Here is a 22,373-nt window from a genome sequence, read left to right on the forward strand (position 1 = left end):
AGTAATGAGGCTGCGCCCTAGGTCCGGGAGGATGATCTTTTTCCAGAAAGCGCGTGCATCTCCGGCAGACTGGAGGGATGAATAATTAGGAAGCGCTTCCATGAAATCACTCACCGAGAAAATTACCTGCCCATTAAACCGGACGCGGCGAGGAGCGGGAGGCTAGAGCCCACCTATCCCCTCCCGAGGCGGGAAGGAGGGGGGGACGGGGCGGCGCAGGGAAGGGGAAGGAGCGGACCGGTGGCCTCGGCTCCGAATTTGTTAATTTCCGTCCCGCTAGGACTCTGGGCTTTCCAGCTCCCCCTGGCCCCTTTGCCCAGCGGGCGGCCGTCCCCTGTGCGGGCGGGTGGCGGAGTGTGGAGGTGCAGGCTCGGAGCACCCCCTCATCACCCGCGCCCCATCCCCTCCCCCGGGCAGACTCCAGGCAGCTTTCATTCCTCCCCTCCCCTCCCGCCTCCTCGCCTTCCCTCCTCTAAGTCCTTCCACCCGCGGCAGCTGCAGGAGGAGGCGGACGCTCTGCTGCGGGGCCGGGGGCGAGCGGAGGCCGGACCAGGGGGACTGGCTGCTGGACCCCGGCGGGCGGCTGGACCGCGCGCACGCTCCCTCGCTCTCCCGCGCCGGGGCTCCCGGGCTCACCCGCCCCGCTCGGCTCCCGCCCGCCGCCGCCGCCGCCGCCCCGGCTCGCGGGCGCTCGGAGGCGGCACCGCGGGGGGTGGCCGCAGCCCCAGCCCTGCCCCTCCCCTCCCTCGCTGCTTCCTCCCCTCGCTCCCCGCCGCCCCACCACGTAGGAGTTCGGATTCTCCACCCGCCTCGTCCCGATTTCCCTTTGCCTCTCTTTTGGAAACGCGAGAGGTGGAGGGAGGCAACGAGGTGGCGGACGAGAGGCTGGCCAAGTCGGCCCGCCTGCAAAGTGGTGCTCTGACACATCCTTATTATGGAAGTTAAGTGAAAAAACTCGGGACGTGGAGCGGCTACCGAGACGGACGCCGGGGGAAAGGAAACCAGTGGGCAGGCCAATGTTTTTTTTCGGCAGCGCGCTGGCAAGTTTGTGGAACACTTTCTAGGAATTAGGTCTTTTTCCTCCCCCCGACCTCCCTTCATCTTCTTGACTTCTGAAGAAAGAACTTGGCTTTGGATTGCCATGGAGCCTGAGGAGAGAGGGTTAGACACACTTGAGTAACCCCTCCGGCTGGGCTGAATTCGTGGGAATTTAGGAAGCCAGAGTGTGGAAATACAGCGCGCCCTCGGTTAATTTGGATGGATCCAAATGTGCGCCCTTCAACAGCTCGCCACTCTCCCCTTCTGATCTTGCCATTTGCTCTTCTCGACTTTAATTAGCAGCTAGGAAGAGTCTAAACTTTGGACCTACCTCTTTTTTTGATACTTATTTTTGTACTTTTTGCTCTCTGGGATTGGTTTCTTAAGCAATCTGGATCCTTTTTAATATGTCAAAATGAGTCGGCTGATGTTTACACAAATACTGCTCTGTGGATTTTTATACGTGCGGGTTGATGGTAAGTTAAAATGCTTTTATCTTGTTCCTCATCCCCCAGAAACATTTCTCTCTGAGTCGGATGTGGGCTGTAAATAAAAATGACATTGTATCTGTCGGTCCCTTTTGGCCAGGCATGGGAGCTTTGGGGGAGCAGAGGTTTTAAGTCTTTTGTTTCTAAACTGCTGCAAGTGGAACGTGTTAGGACTCACCTATTGTTGCAATTAATTAATTAAGGAGTTGGGTAATAAATGATGGGCTCTCAGTTTTGTTAGAAAAAAGAAATATGAAAGTAAGTCTCTTTAACCAGTCTAATAGTCTTGGGCTTGCTTTCCCTTTGGGGTTGGTTTGTTCTTCTAACTGAACTTTGGCTTAGAGATTCTTAGTAAGTCATGGACACCCCATGAAGGTTTAGTGGGTTAGGAATTTGAGACACAGGTACCTCGAATCAATGTGTATCACCTGTGTGTTGATGAGTATTCTCCTAGGGGGATAGCAGAATGAAGATTTAGATCATAGGGAGAAAACTGTCAAAAGTAAGACTGGGCGAGGCTCCAGGAAGGGGGAAGCAGAAGCTGTGGGCTGGCCCTGGGGCTCAGAACACTCAAATCAGTCCCCGGTGGCAAACACAATGGGGATCTGAAACAGGTGCTCTAGGTGTCTGCCTCTAGGTTGAGTCAGTCTGTCAAGCAGACAGCATTTTCTCTCTGCTTCTCCTGTCTTTTGTTCGGATTTGGTTTCCTGGGATAGTTTCACAGGATGTCAGTTTCCTGTGGGAGGATTGCAAAATCCTTTTTTGTAGCTCTTTTGAATGAGAGTGGAAGTAATCATTAAGGTGCTTTTTCTGTTTGTTCCAAAGAAGAATGTCAAAAGAACATTTGGTATTCACCTTCCAGTGACTTTAATTTTCACATCGCTGGACAGAATTGGTCTAAAAGGGATTAGAGCGTGATATTTTTTGCCTGCCTGTGTGGATTGTCATACTTTAGATTTTTAGTGACTGTACGTATAAAGAATCTGAGGTGTATTGGCCCAGATACTTGAGCTATCACAGTAGCTTGTTGCTACATCAACTTTCTTCCAGAATTTGCATGGTGGACGAAGTCATTATTTGGGACACTGCCTATTTTTGCTTGCCTGTAGAAGCTAACTTTGTTCCTGGCAGCTGCTGCTGCTGTCCAGAGCGCGATGTAGCAGACTCAAAAAGGAAGCCTTTCTATAAACATGAGGCAATACAGATGAGTTTGCCTCCTGTCAAGTGGCTGTTTTCAATCCTGGACTATGGGAGTACCTATGCCCCCCAGCGATAGTAGGCAAGGCATTCATGTGGACACACTGCTTTTTTTTTTTTTTTTCTTTTCTTTTTTCCCTTCTAAGTTGTAGATGCATAGGAATTAATCACTTTGGATTATACCATGATAATATCTATAATCATGTCTAATCATTCACCAGACATTTTCTTCAATACATTTACCTTTGTAGTACATTTACATGACCAGAACAAAAAGGTTTACAGATTTGTTCCAGGTGTCTTGATTATCATCATAAGAAGACTTTGATATAACTTTTTGGATAATATATCCTCAAAAGCCTGAATTTGTATATTTCAATACCAGAAATACATGTATAAACTATATATTAGAAGACAGAATTATCACCAAGTTTTTTTTTTTTTTTGGAGTCATTGTGTAGCTAGGAGGAATACAATTAAATTGCTCAGTGGAAGTGACAGAGGGAATCAGAAGAGCTTGGTGTTACAGAATGTAATTAATGTACCGGGGTGTTGGGAGATATATGAAACAAATGCAATTAAGCAGTTTGCTGGAACAGCAGTAGCAAGACATCATTTCTCCCCTCCCCGCCCTCCCTACTGTCCTAGCCCCCACCCTATTCCTCTCTCCCTTATTTCCTTCCTTCTTCCCCCCACCTTGTCCCTCCAGCCCCATACATACACCTAGGACCTTTGTTCTGACTTAATAATATAGATTACAGGGGGTAGTTTGTGTTTGGGCCAAAATTGTGCAGCAAAATTCATGGTTAATGTAGTGAAAAATGCCCAGGGTGGAGGAGTTGAAAAGGTCATAGTAAATTGTTGTGTGTGTGAAACTAGTTTTTCTATTTAGCATCTACTATGTCCAAAGCAGTGGAAACTGTGGACACTTATTGAATTAGTACGTAAGTCATACATTTGACATTGGATTGCCTTTGATTTACTCTCGAATGATGACAGCCCCTCCATAGGGGTTGTTGAAAATTTGGGATATAGACAACACTGCCCTCTAGGCTGTTTCAGCACACTGGGACTGCATGTTCACATGTATAATGAGGGGGTTGGTTTGTAGGATCTCTAAGCTTTCTGACTTTTCCAGGGCTCTATGATTTCTGTTTACTTATTATCCTTCTTAGAAGCATGAGCTTATTCTCCCCATGAATTTCAAATTTAGAGAAGCTTGTACCATTTCAAAGATATACTGACTTTCCTTGTGGTAGACACAGAAATTAATTTTATTCAGTGACAAATGATACATAGATTTGCATTGAAATTTGCTTGGTGGGTTATTTATATGTGCATTTTTATGGTATATGAAAAATGTTAGACTTTTGCATCCTCATGGAAGTTATGTGCAAATATTATGATTTTTCTGTATCTTATGTCCTTAGGAACCCACAGAGAATAAAAATTAAGTTAGTTGAGAACTACAGACAAACTTTTATATTGGGATGTAAATAAAGACTATGTCATCCAATACAGATTAATTAAACAGATGCAGATTTTTCTTTTACGGTTATGTATGTGAATATGTATTGAGTTTAACCTTTGTTCTCCAGATTTTCTGTATTTCTAAATACAGAAATATGGTTTTATAATCATTTACAGGGAACTAATAGGAACCATCACAAGACTGTTTGATTACATCCATATTCCATACATTGTGTCAATTTGATAATTTTTGAGTACTGGTAAAAACTATGTTTTTAAAATAAAAATAGTTTCTTGTCCTTAACTATTCTAAAATGAAAATGGCACATGTGATATTTGAGGAGATAAAGATGATCTGTGTGTGTCGTGCAGATGTATAATCTCATATAAGTTTATGCATTTTGCTAAAGTGCTTCTTTCAGTAATGGGCTCATTATCCTAGCCATATGTAGTCCATTTCAGTACTTAAATTGCCTATAAGTAACCTGAAATTTCTTCGTGCAGCTATGCACTAATATCACGTTTGAATTGGCTTTGTTTGAATAACCTTTGATTCTAGACAACATGTGGACCATAAACCAAAAGGGTTTCTTAAAACACAGAAAAAAAGAGTATCTCAAAGGAAAAAAAGGTCGTGATTATACAAAAAGAACAATTCTAGCCATGACATCCTTGAGCAACCTGTATAAAATAGCATCCTTGCTAATAAAAATATGGGTGTCCAAGGACATTGCTTCCATTTGGGTACATATATAATAATGAAAGGAGCTTCTATATGTAGCTTCTTCATGTCTGACTCTTTGTGTCCAGTTAACATCTGCTTCAGCAGTTCCTGTAGTCTATAAGAGATATTTATTTTCCTCCTTTGTGCAATTTGGTTTATGAAGAGTTAGAAGAAAACATTTTCGTTTACTTACTTACTTCTCCTTGTTCTCTTCTTTCTCTTGCTCCTCCTGTTTCCCTCCATCATTTCCTCCTCCATTTCTTCCTTCCCCTCCTCCTTCTTTTTTGGAGCCAGTGGAAGGAATCATAGAAACATTTGAAAAGTGAGGAAAATAGGTGATAGTGTTTCTTGGATAACAACTTAGAAAATCTGCATTTAAAGGAGATTATGTTAATAATATTTTAACTTTGGACATACCCAGTTGGGACCCTGACATCATTTTTCTTTTACCATCCTGTATAGCTTTATGCAAACTTATGTAGTTCTTTTCCCAGTTTTGGCAGACAGAAGTCTACAGATATGAGTTCAACCAGAAAGTTATAGAGTGCTATTTTATATATTTGTCTTCAAAGAGGAGTGTCATTATGTTTCTTACAGTGTTTCCAGGTACAGACCTAATCAACCTAAATCAAATACATTGATACTGATGATGATTTTCTTCTTTTAAATTATTAAATAAAGCATGAATGGATGATGACAAAATATTTTAAGGGGAAATTTCCATAAACTCTTACAATGTTTCAGCATAGTAGAAATCTTAATATAGTATCTAAAGCGTATTGTGTGTATGCTTATTTGTGCATGCTGAGTCATGTCTGACTCTTTGTGACCCTATGGACTGGAGCCCAGCAGGATCATCTCTCCATGGAATTTTCCAGGCAAGAACACTGGAGTAGGTTGTCATTTCCCACTCCAGGGGATCTTCCTTATGCAGGGATTGAACCTGCATCTCCTTCATTTGTAGGTGGATTTTTAACCACTGCACCACCCTGGAAGCCAGAAGTGTAGCATATTCAACCCCCCAAACCTGTCTTAAACTCAAAACAATATTGGAATAATCTAGAATTCAATCCTTAGTATTATCTTCTTTTGCTCTGTTTGCACCTAGAACTTAATATCTTTCATTTGGTCACATAGGTTTTAAATCCTTTATGCTGATACTTCTCAAATTGCCCTTATCATGTGTGGGGAGAATATTAGTTCCGTGAGACTAGAACTTGGCTCTTCTATATACCTTTGTATCTCCAGTGTCAATACATTACTTGACGTATCCAGCTGACTACATGACATCTTTGCTTGGTATCTAATAAGAATATATCAAACTCGAATGGTAACTCATTTGTTGGGCTGATCACTTCCCAGTGTATACAAATAGCGAATCATTGTAATGTACACTTGAATCTAATATAATGGTATATAGTGATTATACCTCAATAAAATTATTTAAAAAATGAATATAGCAAACTCAAGCCCAGGATAGAATTTACTCCTCTTTCCAGTCATCTCCAGCTCAGTAAATGGCATCACCATTCACAGAGGTTTTCATGATCCAAAACTAGAAATCATTTTTGATTTCTCATAGCCCATATCCTACTTATTAGTAAACTCTTTGGAATATATACCCTGATACGTACAATTTTATGTGTGTATTTGTGATTTTTTTCTCCAACATTTTGATATAAGTATTTTCAAATATATAACAAAATTGAAAGATGGTACAGTGAACACTTACATTTCCACCTAGAGTCTACCACTATTTTGCTGTACTTGGTTACCACCTATTTCTCCATTCCTGTATGCATCCATTAATTGATCTTACTGTTTTGATTGCATTTTCAAATGATTAGATTCCAAATGTTTGTTACTAATTCAACTACCACCATCCTGGTCAAAACCTGGACTATTGGGGTAGCCTGATAAATGGTCATCCTGCCTCCATGCCTGTTCTTCTTATCCCCACATCTTTCCCCTATGCAGTCAGTTCTTCACCTGGTAGCCACAGAGACCTTTTAAAAGCATGTAAATAAGATGATGGCAGCTCATTGCTCAGAAACTTTTAATGGCTTCCACTGAGAACTTTTTACAATAGTATGCAGGACTGTTCAAACTCAGGTCCCTCCCTGCCTCTCTGGCCTCCTCTTTTCACACTCCCTGCTGGAACCTGGGTTTAGATTTGTGTTTTTGGTGTTTTATTCCTGACTCAGGGCTTTTGCATTTATTCTTTCTTCTGCCTGAAATATGCTTCCTTAGGTCATTGCATGATTGAGTCTTTCAGTTGATTTAATGAATCCCTATATGGCAGAAAGTGAAGAAGAACTAAAGAGCCTCTTGATGAAAGTGAAAGAGGAGAGTGAAAAAGTTGGCTTAAAGCTCAACATTCAGAAAACTAAGATCATGGCATCCAGTCCCATCACTTCATGGCAAATAGATGGGGAAACAGTGGAAACAGTGGCTGACTTTATTTTTCTGGGTTCCAAAATCACTGCAGATGGTGATTGCAGCCATGAAATTAAAAGACACTCCTTGGAAGGAAAGTTATGACCAATCTAGACAGCATATTAAAAAGCAGAGACATTACTTTGTCAACAAAGGTCCGTCTAGTCAAGGCTATGGTTTTTCCAGTGGTCACGTATGGATGTGAGATTTGGACTGTAAAGAAAGCTGAGCACCGAAGAATTGATGCTTTTGAACTGTGGTGTTGGAGAAGACTCTTGAGAGTCCCTCGGACTGCAAGGAGATCCAACCAATCAATCCTAAAGGGGGTCAGTCCTGGGTGTTCATTGGAAGGACTGATGTTGAAGCTGAAACTCCAATACTTTGGCCGCCTCGTGCGATGAGCTGACTCTTTGGAAAAGACCCTGATGCTGGGAAAGATTGAGGGCAGGAGGAGAAGGGGACAACAGAGGATGAGATGGTTGGATGGCATCACTGACTCAATGGACATGGGTTTGGGTAGACTCGGGAGTTGGTGACGGACAGGGAGGCCTGGCATGCTGCGGTTCATGGGGTCACAAAGAGTCGGACACGACTGAACTGAACTGAACTATCCTATATCAGGTTTCCCTGGTTGCTCAGATGATAAAGAATCCGCCTGCAGTGCAGGAGACCTGGGTTCCATCCCTGGGTCAGGAATATCCCCTATAGAAGGTATGGTACCCACCCCAGTGTTTTTGCCTGAAGAAATTCATGAACAGAGGAGCCCGATTAGCTACAATCCATGGGATTGCAGAGTCTGACACGACCGAGCAACTAACAGTTTCACTTTACACTTTATCTAATATCACCTCTTCATGTATGTACATGGACTACCTTATCTAAAATTGCTTTCCTTAAAACACTATTTGGCTACCCTTTTATCTATCTTAATTTCATTCTTAGCTCTTATCACATCCTTAAAGTGTGTGTGTGTGTGTGTGTGTGTGTGTGTGTATGTCTGTGTGCACGCTTGCACATGCTTTTGTATAAACAACCCTGAAGGGACCTACATTTTACCATACTTGCAAGCTAAGAAGTTAGACTGCTACAACTTAATGAATGCTGGCGAAGCACATGAATATCCTGAGACCCAGATGGTGGCTTTTGTTAGTCACACCACACCAAGCGGCATGACTTCATGTTTGTATAGGTTTACCTTTCCCTTGAAAATTCTTAGGGACAATGCCATGGGGCCCAGGTAGATGATGCACACAAAATGGATTGGCCCCACAGCTGAGGAGCCCTGAGCATGGAAACCAGAATATTTTAGAATGGGCCATAAGGAAATCTGCCTAACTTTTGGCCTAGAGGGAAGCTTTGTCGTGACTATATTAGATAGTAAACAAAGCTGCTTTCTGTTCTCAAGGGAGATCACCTACATTTTAGAAGACTTTTGCTATATGCACATGTTAGTGTGTTAGTGTCTGCTCCTTCCACTGAGCTTTTAGGGCAGGGACTTAGCTTCATCTCCTATGTTTGCCTGTGTTCCTGCTTTACCTGGAGCACAAGATGACACATAGTAGATCCAGTTATTTGTTGAATCAATGAAAAGGTGCTTATGGAGTGCTTTTGAAATGTTTATTTTCATGCCCTAGCCAACACATGAAATACTTACCATTTCAACTAGGTTTATTTATTTATTTGGGGGTGTGTATTTCTATGTATCTCTCTCATTCTGTCTCTCTAGAGACAGAGTTATCAAACATGCATATTTTGACATTAGTGGCATCATGATTTCGGATGAAATTTAATATTCCACCTTTCACCTGACCAGATATATAGAATTTACAGTTTTCTTTGATTTTCTACCATGGTGGCTTACATGGTTACTCCGAATCCCCGTACTCACACTGCTGTGGGTTTTAGCACACTGTTGAGTCATGTGTATATTTTGACAAGGCACTCCTTCAAATGATTCTAATGTTCCTATTAGGACCACACACGCTCTCATCTGACCAAGGAATGTTGACTGAGTTTGATGATACCTGGCTCAGAAATTGAGACTTTTCTTCATATTTAGGTCAACTTTTTGTTTAAGCATTAGCAACAACAACAAAAAAGATTAGTTCAGGGATAGAATTCAAAAGAATACTCCAATTATATAGCTCTCAAATTGGAAAAGAAGAGGCAGAAAAAAATATCTGCAGCAGTTAGTATTACCCTACCCTGCCTACTGTTGTAATCATCGTGCTAGAGCCCTGTTTACATCACTAATACTAAATTGAGATAAACTGGGTTGCCATTTCCTCCTTCAGGGGATCTTCCTGACCCAAGCATCTACAATCTAATTTTGGAACTTTTTTGTTATCCAAGAAAAGAAGCTCTGTATCCTGCTTCTTATCTACCACCCCTCCCCCAGCTGTAGGAAGAAATTAGTCTACTTTCTGTCTCTATAGATTTGTCTATTTGGGGAATTACATGTAAATAGAATTATATAATATAGGATCTTTGTAACTGGTTTCTTTCCCTTCATCTCATGTTTTCAGGGGTCATCTATGTTGTATATCAGGACTTCATTCTTTTTTATTGCTGAATAGTATTCCACATCATTTATCTTTTGAATTATCAGTTCATGGACATTGCTCATTTCTACTTTGGCAATGAAGATTTGCTATAAAGATTGTTGCTGTGAACAATTGCGTATTAATCTTTGTGTGCACACATGCTTTCATTTCACTTGGGTGTATACCTGGAGTGGAATTGCTGGGTCATATGAAAATTCTGTTTAACCTTTTGAGGAAATGCAGGACTGTTTTCCACAGCAGCTATATGATTTTATGTTGCCACTGGCCATGTATGAGGTACATATATTCTTTTAATTCACTCACAGAAAGAAAATGTTGAATGGCCTTTACAACTTAGATGTGAGGTTTGTAGTGAAACAATTTTATATGATAATATGCTTTAAATTCCCAACAGTCCTCATTTCTAATCCCTTCAGTGATTGCCGTCTTCTGTTGCCCTGTAAAGTTTTACAAGTGAAATTAACCCAAATTGAACTTGTCACTTTTAGCAGTGACTTTAGCAATACTAAATGTAAATCACAGTATGATGACATCTCAAAGCTGGATGAAGTTTTTGCAGTTATGTGGTACAACTCTTTCATTGGATGGAGAACTAAAGCTCAGAGTTTTTATGTACCTTGTCACAAGGCTATTGATGCTTAGTGGTAAAGCTGAAGCTAGAGTCCAGGGATGTCTTTTTATCACCATACCATACTTTTCTTGAAAGATTCTTTCCGGCTTCTCAACCCTGGAATTCCTTAACAAGAGTTCCAGGGTCTTCTAAGTGAAAACGACCAGCTGTTTTCTAAGCATGTCAACAAGGGAGTTAGCTTAAGATACCTTGAAGTTTTTCATTTGATTCAGCACGTGCTTGCTTAGCACCTGTTTATAAACAAAGCGCTTTACTGAGGACATTGTGAGGAGCATAATGAAGTTGAGTAGTTCCCGCCTTCAAGGAGATAACTCTCTAGTAGAGAGGGTAACATTCAAGTTGTTAAAACAAAAGTATCTGGTATCTGGTAATTGGGGGCAGGGGACAGTTGAAGAAACACACAGCATAGTCTGGGAACCCAGGGAAAGAATAGATGATTTCCAGCTGTGGAAAGGGTCCACACCAAATGGGTCCCTTAACATGGGTTTTAGAGGAATAGTGAAATTTTAATAGATGGAAAGATTGAAAATTGCATTCCAACAAAAGGAATAACAGAAGGAATGGCATGGAGATGACAGAGGTGTTCTAGGGCAAAGGCATGGAGTCTAGTTTAAGTATAACATGATTTGTAGAGGATGAGAGGTTAGATAGCATCATTGACTCAATGGACATGAGTTTGAGCAAACTCTGTGAGTTAGTGAGGGACTGAGGAGCCTGCCATGCTGCAGTCCATGGGGTTGCAAAGAGTCGGGCATGACTTAGCAACTGAGCAAAGTTTGTCCAGAAGGGAAGAAGTGTAACATGATTACTGAAAGATAATCGACAGACACTGCTGACTTACAGCAAATAATTTAACCATTCTCAGTGTCCTTATCTTTACAACTGACATGGTAAAATTGTCTTCTCAAACAGTTGATATGAGGAATAGATGAATATATATATATGTATATATATATACACACACATACATATGTATATGGAACATATATATGTATACACATGTTATATATGAAATTGGATGTATATATAGTATATATTTGTATGTTACATATATATGGAAATTATATTAAGTTTTTTTGAACAGTGCCTGTTAATTAATAAGTTCCAATTAAGTGTTACTTGTTATTTTTATTAGTAGTCGTATTTTTATTCTGTTGCTATTTTCTCCCTAGTATGGAACAGAAGTAAATTTACAAGGACCGTTTCTATCAGGCTAATTATGAACTATATTTGAGATGTGTTTCTCAATGATTTTCATATAGCTTTTCAAACATTAGTCTTTAGGTGACTGAATAAAAGCTCTAGTTGCCTCTTAAGGGGACTCATCTGAGGCCACACCTGTGCATCTGTGAGAAACATGCTATGACATGTGTGTTTCCATTGCATCATTTGCTGATCATAGAGTAAATAGGGTTCCCCAGTGAATGGTATTATGAATGAAAGGAATAAACAAGAGAGGCATGCTACAAATAGCAATTTGTAACCAGCAGAACAAGCTTATAAAACTCTGTATTTTGGTTCATGTTGACCGATTTATGTTTTATTCAGAATAATTTCCCCTTGGTGCTTTTAATATAAAGTACCATGAGAGTAAATATCGTAGGAGACAAAGCTTACTGGGTTTGAAGTAAACGTTCCTAGTACAGAATTTTTTTTTTTTAAATTAACCTTAAGTCTCCACTCAACATTTGATTTCCTAAGTAGCCCAGTTATCCTTTTTCATCCAGTATAGCCATCATTGATCTTGATTTTTTTTTATAATTATTCATTAATCAGATTTGCATATTGAGCGGTCCTGTAAATTAAGGATAACCCGAACAAAGCAATATCATTGCTGTTGTGGAAGGGATACACCAGGGGTGTCTGGAAGCTGTGTACTCCAGTCTAAATGTTACTACTAATTAATTGTATGACTTTAGGTTCCTATAAAAATAGTATTTGGGTAGTCTCCAGTGTCTCACTTAGACTTAAATTCTGTTATTGCAAATCATTTAATTAAGTGCTCTATCACTTGCATTATGTTTGAGTACGATTAAAGGGGGAAATTTAGCCTGGAAAAAAGTTATACCGAGTCATAAATATCCATCTTTGAAAATAATCACAGCTTATTGTTCAATCTGCATGGGGGCTGTATTTTGATGTGGGCTTAATGATCGTAATGTAGATGATAGTCCATGATGGTCCAAATACACTAGTCTTAGAACTCATGTCTACTTCCATTCATTAGTGACCAGTGGTACTTTATGGATAAATGGGATTAAAAATTTTAATACTAAAAAATAAAATAGTCTTAAACCAGTGGACTTATTACTTTGTAGGTACTGTAACTAGAACCATCTGTGGCAGGGCAGTTTTAGCTCAGGTGGAGAGAGCTTATTTAGCTCAGCACTTTTTAATTTCTGTTGTAGGACTGATGTGGGATCTCTTCCCCTAGTTTTTGGTCCCAAGCCTTTTCAGAATGAGCTGGAGAACATGGAATATAACTCAACACTTTCATTACACTGCTTTGCAAGTTTAAACTTGAAGAATCAGGAAGCCATTTGGAATTTAAAAAATTTGTCTGAAACTTGTACAACAGTTATAACCAATTACAGTGTTCCTAAGTATGACCAAAAAAGCAAGAACTTTTGACTTTCAAGAAATTAAGTTGAGGTTCTCTTTATAAAGAAAAGGTTATAAATTTTCAAAATCATTGTTATAACCATGCTTTAACAGTGTATAGTTCCAAATACTAGTGAACGCTGGAATACGGTACACTAATTTGTTAAGGTACATCTGATAATTATAAAACCTAGTTTCCAGGGTTAGAGCAAATTAAGGGAAGTCAGGATGAACCTAGCAATAAGCATTCTAAATTGTCTTTTGTGCCTCTATCATCTCCTGCATTGGCAGGAAGATTCTTTACCACTAGAATCACCTGGGAAGCCCCTTTTATTTTAAAGTGAGCTTTAATGTATTGTCAGATAATAGTTACAGTTATTGAAAACTGAGTTAACTTCTGTTAAAACTATAGTCAGCATTTCAGCTTCCCCAACCCTAAGTACGCAATAACTTGTCCATTCTAAAACACTTTTGCACGTCAGCAACTAAAGCAATCAAGCCATCACCCAAATGCCAATTATGGGAACACTTCCCTAAAGGGATCACTGATGAGAGGAGATACTGAATAAGAAGAATATAACCTTTCAAAAAAAAGTGCCCCATAACTTGACATTCCTTCTCATTTTTTACATCCAAAATGGACTGTGAAGAACTGGAACATTGAATTTGATGGTTTAAGAATAATTCTTACTGGATGCAGTGATAATCTCAATAGTTAAAAACTAACAGTGAAAAAGTATGTCCATGGTACCTGAGCCCTGTACTAAAAAATCTTCAAGCTGTCATTCAGTTGAGGTTTGCAGCCTTTTTTCCTTCTCACAGATGCTATTTAATAACCTTACCAGAGAAAAAGTGCTAAATTCAACTGAAGAGTTCCTCACTGGCTATCCTGAAAACACATAGATGATTTTGTAGCTAAGTATGTTTTTTTTTTTTTTTTAAGTGTTTCAATCTGCTTTTGTGATTTGAAAGCCTGGATAATATCAAGTTGAAACACAAAATGAAAGAAAAAAGAATGGGAAAAATATGTACAACATGTGGGTACAGATTTTGGGCAAAGATAACTCTTATTCCCCCGCCCCATACACACATGGCTGTAAGATATGAATAAACTTCATGGTTGTTCGTTTGTTGCCTGTCTTCTACTCACAGTCCAACAGACAACTTTTTATTTTATGAAGAACATTTCCTGGGCTATGAATTATTATTGTATTTTTCTGTTAAGCTGCAACACCTGTAGTGTTCATCAGTTGGATCTTATGAAACTTATCCAGATTTTTGAGTTGCTCCATAAAAGCGTCTCATCACATTAAATTCAAATTCCAAGTTTGTTTAACTTTTCAGAAAGTGGTTTTTATCTTTTTACACAGCAGCTAACCATGGCTTGTGAATAAGACTAGGCAATTGCTTTTGTAGTCTTTCTCAAGATGAAATTCTAAGGTTTCTGAACTTAGCGCGCTATAGGAGTGACTTTTGCATTTGAAGTAGTCCAGGAGGTGCAGATATACCTGGGAGAGGTGGTCTCTTATGAACAATAAGGGATGAGGGGGTGTTGGAAAAGTGAAAAACAGAACATTTGAATGAAATGAATTGGACCAGCATTGGAAACTCTACTATATAGCAAGTGGACAAGCTGATATTTAGTTCTGTGGGTTGTTAACATTCACATAAAACAGAATCATTTAACGTTTACTGAATCCTTTTTGATAATCAATTTGGGATCAAATGCAAAAGAACATGTGTCTGGCTTTGTATGACCCCAGATTCTTCCGTTTTCCCTTTGAGCAGATGACATGCCTTCTTTGCTGACTGACATTGGTTGCTAGGAGAAGTGCACTGGTCTGGTCCCCTCTTATCCAGCAGTAAAACTAAAGAGTGTATTGAATAAGAGAAAGAGAGGCGGAACACCGTACAGGCCATGAATCATGACTTGTCTCCAATATGTCCACTTTGCTCCCATTTTTTTTCCCTTTAAAAACTTTTGTTTTTACCAGTGATGCTTTCTTTCAGCTGCTATCTATAATCCTTTTGGAGCCTGAGGCAAAGAGGGCTGCTAAAGGGAGGCTGTCTGCTAAGAGTCCACTCAGAGGCATAATAAAAGCCTTGAGAGTTAGTCATGGGGCCACATTAGTGAGAATGCCCTACCCAGTGAATAGCATCAGTCAGCTGCTTTTGAAATCGAGTGATTAATACCTTCTGTTTTAATGGGGGAAAAGGCAGACAAGAAAGGTCTTCATACTACTTTGGCTCTTTTGTGAATTAGATCTTACACATTGTCATGCTTTTGAAAAAGAAGTTGCTAAATTTTCAATACCTGTAGTAGTCTTTAAAAGAAATAGTATTTCATGAACTGTTAATTGTGGCTACTGTCAGATACAACTGAAATGGTAAAATGTCCCAAATGAACAATTGTATATATTAAAAAAAAAAAAAAAAAAAGCAGGTAGCCATTCTTACATTTTGGCAATGTTTTGTGATGACCATCAAACTAAAAACATGATGTTAAGTGATCATATTCAAAATGTTGTCTATGCTGATCCTATTTCACAGCATCCAGATCACATTTTTGTTTGTTTGATAAAGAAACTAATTACAATGCTCCTGAGATTTCAGAGAAACATCTAATGAGAAGGTGTGAAGGCTGAGAGGTGTTTGTTTCCCGTGAGTGATATGAGGGATAGTTTGTGATTTACAAAGAAGTTGTTATATATATATATATATATATATATATATATATATATATATATGTATGTTTATATATATAGGCTAGATTAGCATAAGGGATTTGGGATGTTGCCACTATAATCCATTCCTGTTACCTCTCTTTAAATCTTTTGATTGTATTGGGTATATGGGATGGCTCAAATAAAATTGCTCAGCGTTCAGAAAGCTTGCTGATCATCTGAGGTGTGTAGATAGAAAAGCTTCTGGTTTGGTGGCCTAGAAAATGTAAAGTGATGCTTATTCATGCTATTTTTCAGCATGATTCTAATGTCATCCAGGCTGTTATTATTTAGGTGGCAGTTTAAGCCAAGCCTCAGTGGTCCTTTAAAACGATTCTTCATTCTTCTACTCATTTTACATTTTAAGTTTATTTTGGATGTAGCAGCCTAGTCTGGCTCTTTATTATCTACTCAACGTTCAATTAAAAAAAAAGAAAACAAAAAATCTTTACTGTGGTTTGAATATGAGAAGAAACATTTGAAGAACTCTTCATGATGCTTCCTGTAAACTGTTTTTCACCCTGTGGAAGTGAAATATCTTGTTAAGAGGTGGTAATACCCAAGGGCAATCAGAGATGGAATTGTAACGATTTGGTGGGTGATGTCTAGAGATCAGCTTCGAGTGAGGTCTCATTTAACATCTTTATTAGTGATATAAAGAAGAGAACAAAACGATGAAGAAATTTACATATTTCAACATTAGAGCGCAATCAGGAACTTTTCCCCCAACTAACTATCCGTAGCCCCTAATGAACATAGAAGTGACTTCGAAAACTTTAGATGGCAAATTAGCAGATTATGAGCTGCGTTATTGTGAACTGCCTTGTTTGGTATATACATGTAAAGTAATTCTTCAGGGAAATAATCAGAAATCTAGGTATCTAGCTAGAGAGAGAAGCCAGCAAAGTAATAAAAATGAAAGGGCCCAGGGGATAAAGATGGAGTAGCGGCAAGGAGAAAATGCGATTTACATTAGGAGTGTAATGTCCCAGTTTTAAAGGTCAGGAGATTATAGTGCCCATTTAGGGAGCATTGCATCACTGACAGTGGAGATTCTCTTTCAATGACAGTGGCTTAAGTGCAGTTGAAATACTTCTTTCATTTTGTACTTCACTGCCAGAAGGTGAGAATGGGAGAGAGATTTTGGCAGAATAGAAGTAAGAGTGAGCACAGACAGATGGTTTTGGAAGGTGTCTGTCCACTGAAAAGCAGAGAAGGATGTACTTGTCGTCTCTGTATATCCTGACCTATGCAGAAGAGAAGCAACATTGTGATGGATCCTATTAGACATTTTCAAATATTGAGGGAAACGATTGGCAGTATGTAACCATATTTAAAATATTTCACCAGTCACTTTTCAGAGCTAAATCAGAAAAACTTGAAAGCTATGAGTTATGCTCGGGGGAAAAATACTCATATTTTAAAATTGTGTTGATTTAAATGTTAGGAGATAGTTAAAGCAAGGTTGCAGTTTTCTAAAGGAAAGGTAATAATCAGTGAGTCCAGTATGTAAGTAGACAAGAATTGTAATCAGACTCATTGACTGAACAGGATCCAGAACATAATATTCTTTAACTACTTTCAAAATTAGTGAGGTCTTATTAGACGTGCACCCTTTGGGGTTATACTGTTTAAGGGAAATGTGAACGTTTGATAGTCTCTTTAATGTGTGTGTGTGCATGCTAAGTCTCTTCAGTCATGTCCGACTCTGCACAACCCCATGGACTGTAACCCACCAGGCTTCTCTGTCCATGGGATTCTCCAGGCGAGAATACTGGAGTGGGTTGCAATGCCCTTCTCCAGGGGATCTTCCCAACCCACGAGTCGAACCTGCATCTCTTATGTCTCCTGCATTGGCAGGCAGGTTCTTTACCACTAGTGCCACTTGGGAAGCCCTTCTGTTCTATAAAGAGCTGCAAAATGATAACAGGAGTGGAAAATATTATGTAAGATTGGCCTCATGGGTTGCCGTTCTTTTTTGGTGTTTTTCTTCTGGTCCCATTATTTTGAATAAATTATTATGAGGGGGCAGAACAACATTCTGTTATTGGATTTAAAAATCATCTTTCTTAGTTTCAGACATTTTTAGTTGTTTGATAGCCATCACATACAAGTTAATACCTCAGCTTTGGTTATTATTTTATATCATGAATGATAAGCCCAAGAGAACAGAAGGAATGCAGAGCTGAATGTTAATGCTGACCAGCACCATCCTGGTCTTATAGTCTCCTGGTACCTATGTTAGGAAAAGGAGCATAACTGTGTGAATGGGGTACTTGAGAACTTCAAGAGCTAGGTAATAACTATTTCTCTCTTTGCTGGCCATAAGTCTTCCTCTGCCTTTGTAGGGAGAAAGTATGTAAATGAATGGCAGAGTTTTATTCCAATAAAATTTTATTGATGGACACATATTACATTTTTTAATATTTTTTCCATTTCACTAAATACCATATTCTTTTGAATTTTTTTTCCTATGACTTAGAAATGAAAACAAACAAAAAAAATCTCCCACATTATCATAGCAAAACAAGGGGTTGGCCAGTGTTTGCTTGAGTGTGTGCCTTGGTGCAGAATATGAACTATTCCTGTTTTCATTAGAGGAGGAGAAGAAAAAGGTGATGTTTTGGGGCAGGAGGCAGATGGAGCTAGAAGATGAACACCCTGCCTATATTATTTCTCCAACTTCATCACTCTTCACCCATTCTTTCAGCAAATGTTTGAAGTGTGCCTTCTGTGGGCCGTGAGTTGAGCTCTTTAGATCCCACACCGTCTTAAATCCTGTCACTGCCCTCAACTCCGGCTGCAGTTGAGGTATTTGTGCCGTGTGCTGAGAACCTGCCAAGCTGCCTGGAGCCTTCAGAGAAAGCTTCCTTACTGATTCTCCCAAATCCTTCCCCAGCAAGAGTGCTCCTGTTCCTCATGCCGGTAGTTCAGCTCAGAAGCAATGGAAAACTTCATTCTTTTTTTTAAATTTATTTTTAATTGGAGCATCATTGCTTTACAATATTGTGTTGGTTTCTGACATACAGCAGCATGAATGAGCCATAAATATACAAGAGGGGAGCTTCTCAGATGGCGCTAGTGATAAAGAACCCATCTGCCAATGCTGGAGATCCAAGAGATGTGGGCTCAGTCCCTGGGTTGGGAAGATCCCCTGGAGAAGGACATGGGAACCCACTCCAGTATTCTTGCTTGGGAAATCCCATGGACAGAGGAGACTGGTGGTCTACAAGTCCATAGGGTCGCAGAGTTGGACATGGCTGAGCACACACACACATGTTTACATCTTAGTCTATTTTACATTTGCTGAATTGTGCAAAGTAGGGCTCAATGTTAGACGAATTAAATTTGTCCTTTATGGACAGTTTTTTATGCAGAAGCTGATAGAGTTTATGCCAGCCGATCGTAAATATTTTCAAGAATCAAACTTCCTCTTAATATCAAGGATCTAGCTTTCATCTAGTTAAAAGGAAAGTGCAGCGTGGAGTGGAGCAAGCCTGAACAGAGGCTCTTCCCTCTAAATATAGTCCCTGTACCAGTTTGATGGTAAACTACTCGGCTGGGTGATAAAGGCTAGAAGATTTTACAAGGGAGATTCTCTGCTTGCCATACAACTGTATGCTGGTTTCTTTCCCCCTGTCCATAGAATTCTCTGTATTTGTTGTTCCTGATGTAAGAGAGTGATAGAAATAGAATGGATCCCATGTCTTAGTAATTTGAAAGTGAAAAATAAGATGGACAGCGAGGTGATGAAGGGCAATTCCTAGAGTTTAATAATTAACTTAATTTTGTCAATTTTATATTACTGGCATGCTGTGGGACCATATCATAGCTAACATTTGAAAGCAAATGGGCCTTGTGCCATAACATCTGCAACCAGTGATTGAGAAGAGGCTAACTTTATATAACTTCATCAGTTTATATCTGTATATCTATATCTATTTTATATCTATATATCTATATCTATTATTGCTTAAAGTGTAACATGCCAGCAATGAAATATGATTTCCTATAATTGAATGTCTGCATGTTAAACTTGGAGTTATGGTACAGGATAGAATGGCATTCATTTATGTTTAGGAATAACAGATACAAAAAAGTATTTTCTTGGTTCTTACCCTTGGATGATTGTATGCTACTTTTATAGTATGATTTTTTATTTTAAAGATTTTTTCTCTTTGGTCCAATTCCACAGCCTCTTTCCATTAACATCAAACACTTTTGCATGTAGTATTCATTATGCTGTAACACAGAGCATATAATATTGAAAAGGATGCTCCTGGTATTAGAGGTCTCTGCATAAAATTCATTCTCCTGGCTTTGTTATTAAGCCAGTAAATTGCATATTGTATTGATGAAGGGACTTTCATTCTTATAATAGCCTGTGAACTCAGCAGGGACTAGTTTGCTGACAAGGCATATATAAATGACTGGAACTATAGAAAGTCTCATAATGAATCTAGAATAGAAATATAGATGCTGTAAAGAAAATTCAGTAGACTCATTTGGGGCATATATAAATGACTAGAACTATAGAAGTTCTCATAATGCATCTGGAATAGAAATACAGATGCTGCAAAAGAAAATACACTATGCTCATTCTCCTTTATCTCCTCTTTGTTATCATCTCCTGACATCCTATCATGATATTTCTCTGTACCTTCAATTTCTATCCATGTAAGGGTTATAGAGAGTTTGAGAAATATACATGTGTATTTGGAGAACTCATTTAAGTACAGCATTTTTACATAAAAACTAATATAAATTGGTTTGGACTGTAACTTGTGTAATGTAAATTTAACCAAACTACATTTTTATACCCCGAGGAACTAATCAAAACCAGTGGGATAACTTTATTACACCCAATCCCAATCAATTTATTTTTGTAAATTTATATAACTGCCAGATCATGTTTTACCTTCCCCCCCCAATTTCAAGTTTTAAAAGTAGGGTCAGGTTAACCAAAAGAATGTTTATGAGGTGAATTTGGTTTGGCAAAATGGTGATTGTTATAACGCAGCCATTTTACGTAGCATGAATGCATTAAATTAAAAAGGTAAATAGAGTCGTTGAACTGTTCTTTACTTATAAATGAGCGCACAGTGCTAATAATATCTTTTGGGAGAGGATTTAGGACATATTTGGTAGGTATTTACCTCACAATAAGAGGAAAATTTCCTTCCATGAGAAAACATTAGATCACAGGAAGGCCAGAAATATTTGAGTCACAACTTTGTAAAGCTACACTAGGTCTAAACAAGTTCTAGCAAGATAAAGTCCACAGAATAATAAAGATAATGTCCACAAAGATCTATTACTGTTTCCCAGATCATTCCTGTAATGTAGCTAAGACCTTTGATGAAGTCATCCTTTTTCTATTCATTTGTGTAAAACCTATTCTCCCCCTTCCTTTTTTCAAAGGAGGTGGTGTTTAATAAATTTGATAGGGCTTATAAAGACCTAATTTTGTTTGAGAATCACTTGGCTTAAGCAATAAAAATAAAGATGTAAATTTGTAAGTGAAAAATTTTCTAGTTTATTATTAGTATCTTAATTCAAGATGTGCTTTTATTTATCAAAACACTTGAGAACTGTGTAACATTTTATTTGTGATTGTGAGAAACTAGCAACCTCTCATTTCTTGAAATTATATAGGCAATTGAAACATTAAAGACTGGGAAATACTGGGAACTGAGCATTTAGGAAAAAAACTATGTAGTACTTAGTGTAATTTTCACAGCTGTAAATATATAGGTGACTCAAGGCTTAGATAAAAGACATACAATTTTTTGGCAGTTGCATTAAGGACTGTAGATTCAATAACATAAAAACAATTTTTTTCAAATTTATTGCTTAATATTTCTAATGTGAAATATAAAATGGTTGAATTGAAGCCATAGCCATAATCATAATCCATAACCCATGCAATGTGTTTTGTAGATCAAGGAATATATGTGTATATATGTCATATATGTATGTATAAATGTGCATATATGTGCACACATATACACAAAAATGCATGCGCATGTACATATACATACATACTTACAATGTAGTTAAAAATTTATACAACCAGGTTGAGAGACTTTAGCACTTTTATCCTTTTTTATTAAGGCATGTGAGTTAGTCACTAGCATGCATACCATCCTTTCTTATTATAGTTTTTCTGTTTAATAGAACTCGGATTGGGATTACAGTTGAATTTTTTCCTTATGTATATTTGTATATGTGTATGTGTGTGTGTCTGTGTAGTTTTTACCATCAGAAAAAGGAATACTTCCATGTCTTGCAAATTTGCTCCAGTATTAAGAAAATTCCATTACAATATTGGGAGTAAAAAATGTCTTTAATGTCATTTATTTAGCTTTCAAATATCAAGTGAATAGAATAAGTGAATAAAAACCTTTGGGCATAGATGCTTAATAGCAAACTATATTTATTCAGTTGCCTCGAGGCAAAATTCATGAAAATTAAAACTTCAATACTTTAATATTCAGTGAC

General features: G+C 38.5%; 1 protein-coding gene across 6 annotated transcripts in view; it reads left to right on the forward strand.

The window, feature by feature from the left end:
* Positions 1-782: 782 nt before the first annotated feature.
* ROBO2 (roundabout guidance receptor 2) overlaps positions 783-22,373 on the forward strand; it is a 647,901-nt gene continuing 626,310 nt past the window's right edge. For 3 of the 6 annotated variants that reach the window (XM_043893217.1, XM_043893216.1, XM_043893218.1), the window contains exon 1: positions 783-1,514. In XM_043893217.1, the coding sequence (XP_043749152.1) occupies positions 1,454-1,514 (61 nt within the window). In that variant the 5' untranslated portion in view covers positions 783-1,453. The remainder of the gene's footprint in view (positions 1,515-22,373) is intronic. The other 3 variants (XM_043893214.1, XM_043893215.1, XM_043893219.1) reach the window with 2 other exon arrangements.

The sequence above is a fragment of the Cervus elaphus genome, chromosome 31 (genome assembly GCF_910594005.1).
Source record: "Cervus elaphus chromosome 31, mCerEla1.1, whole genome shotgun sequence".
Classification (NCBI taxonomy): Eukaryota; Metazoa; Chordata; class Mammalia; order Artiodactyla; family Cervidae; genus Cervus; species Cervus elaphus.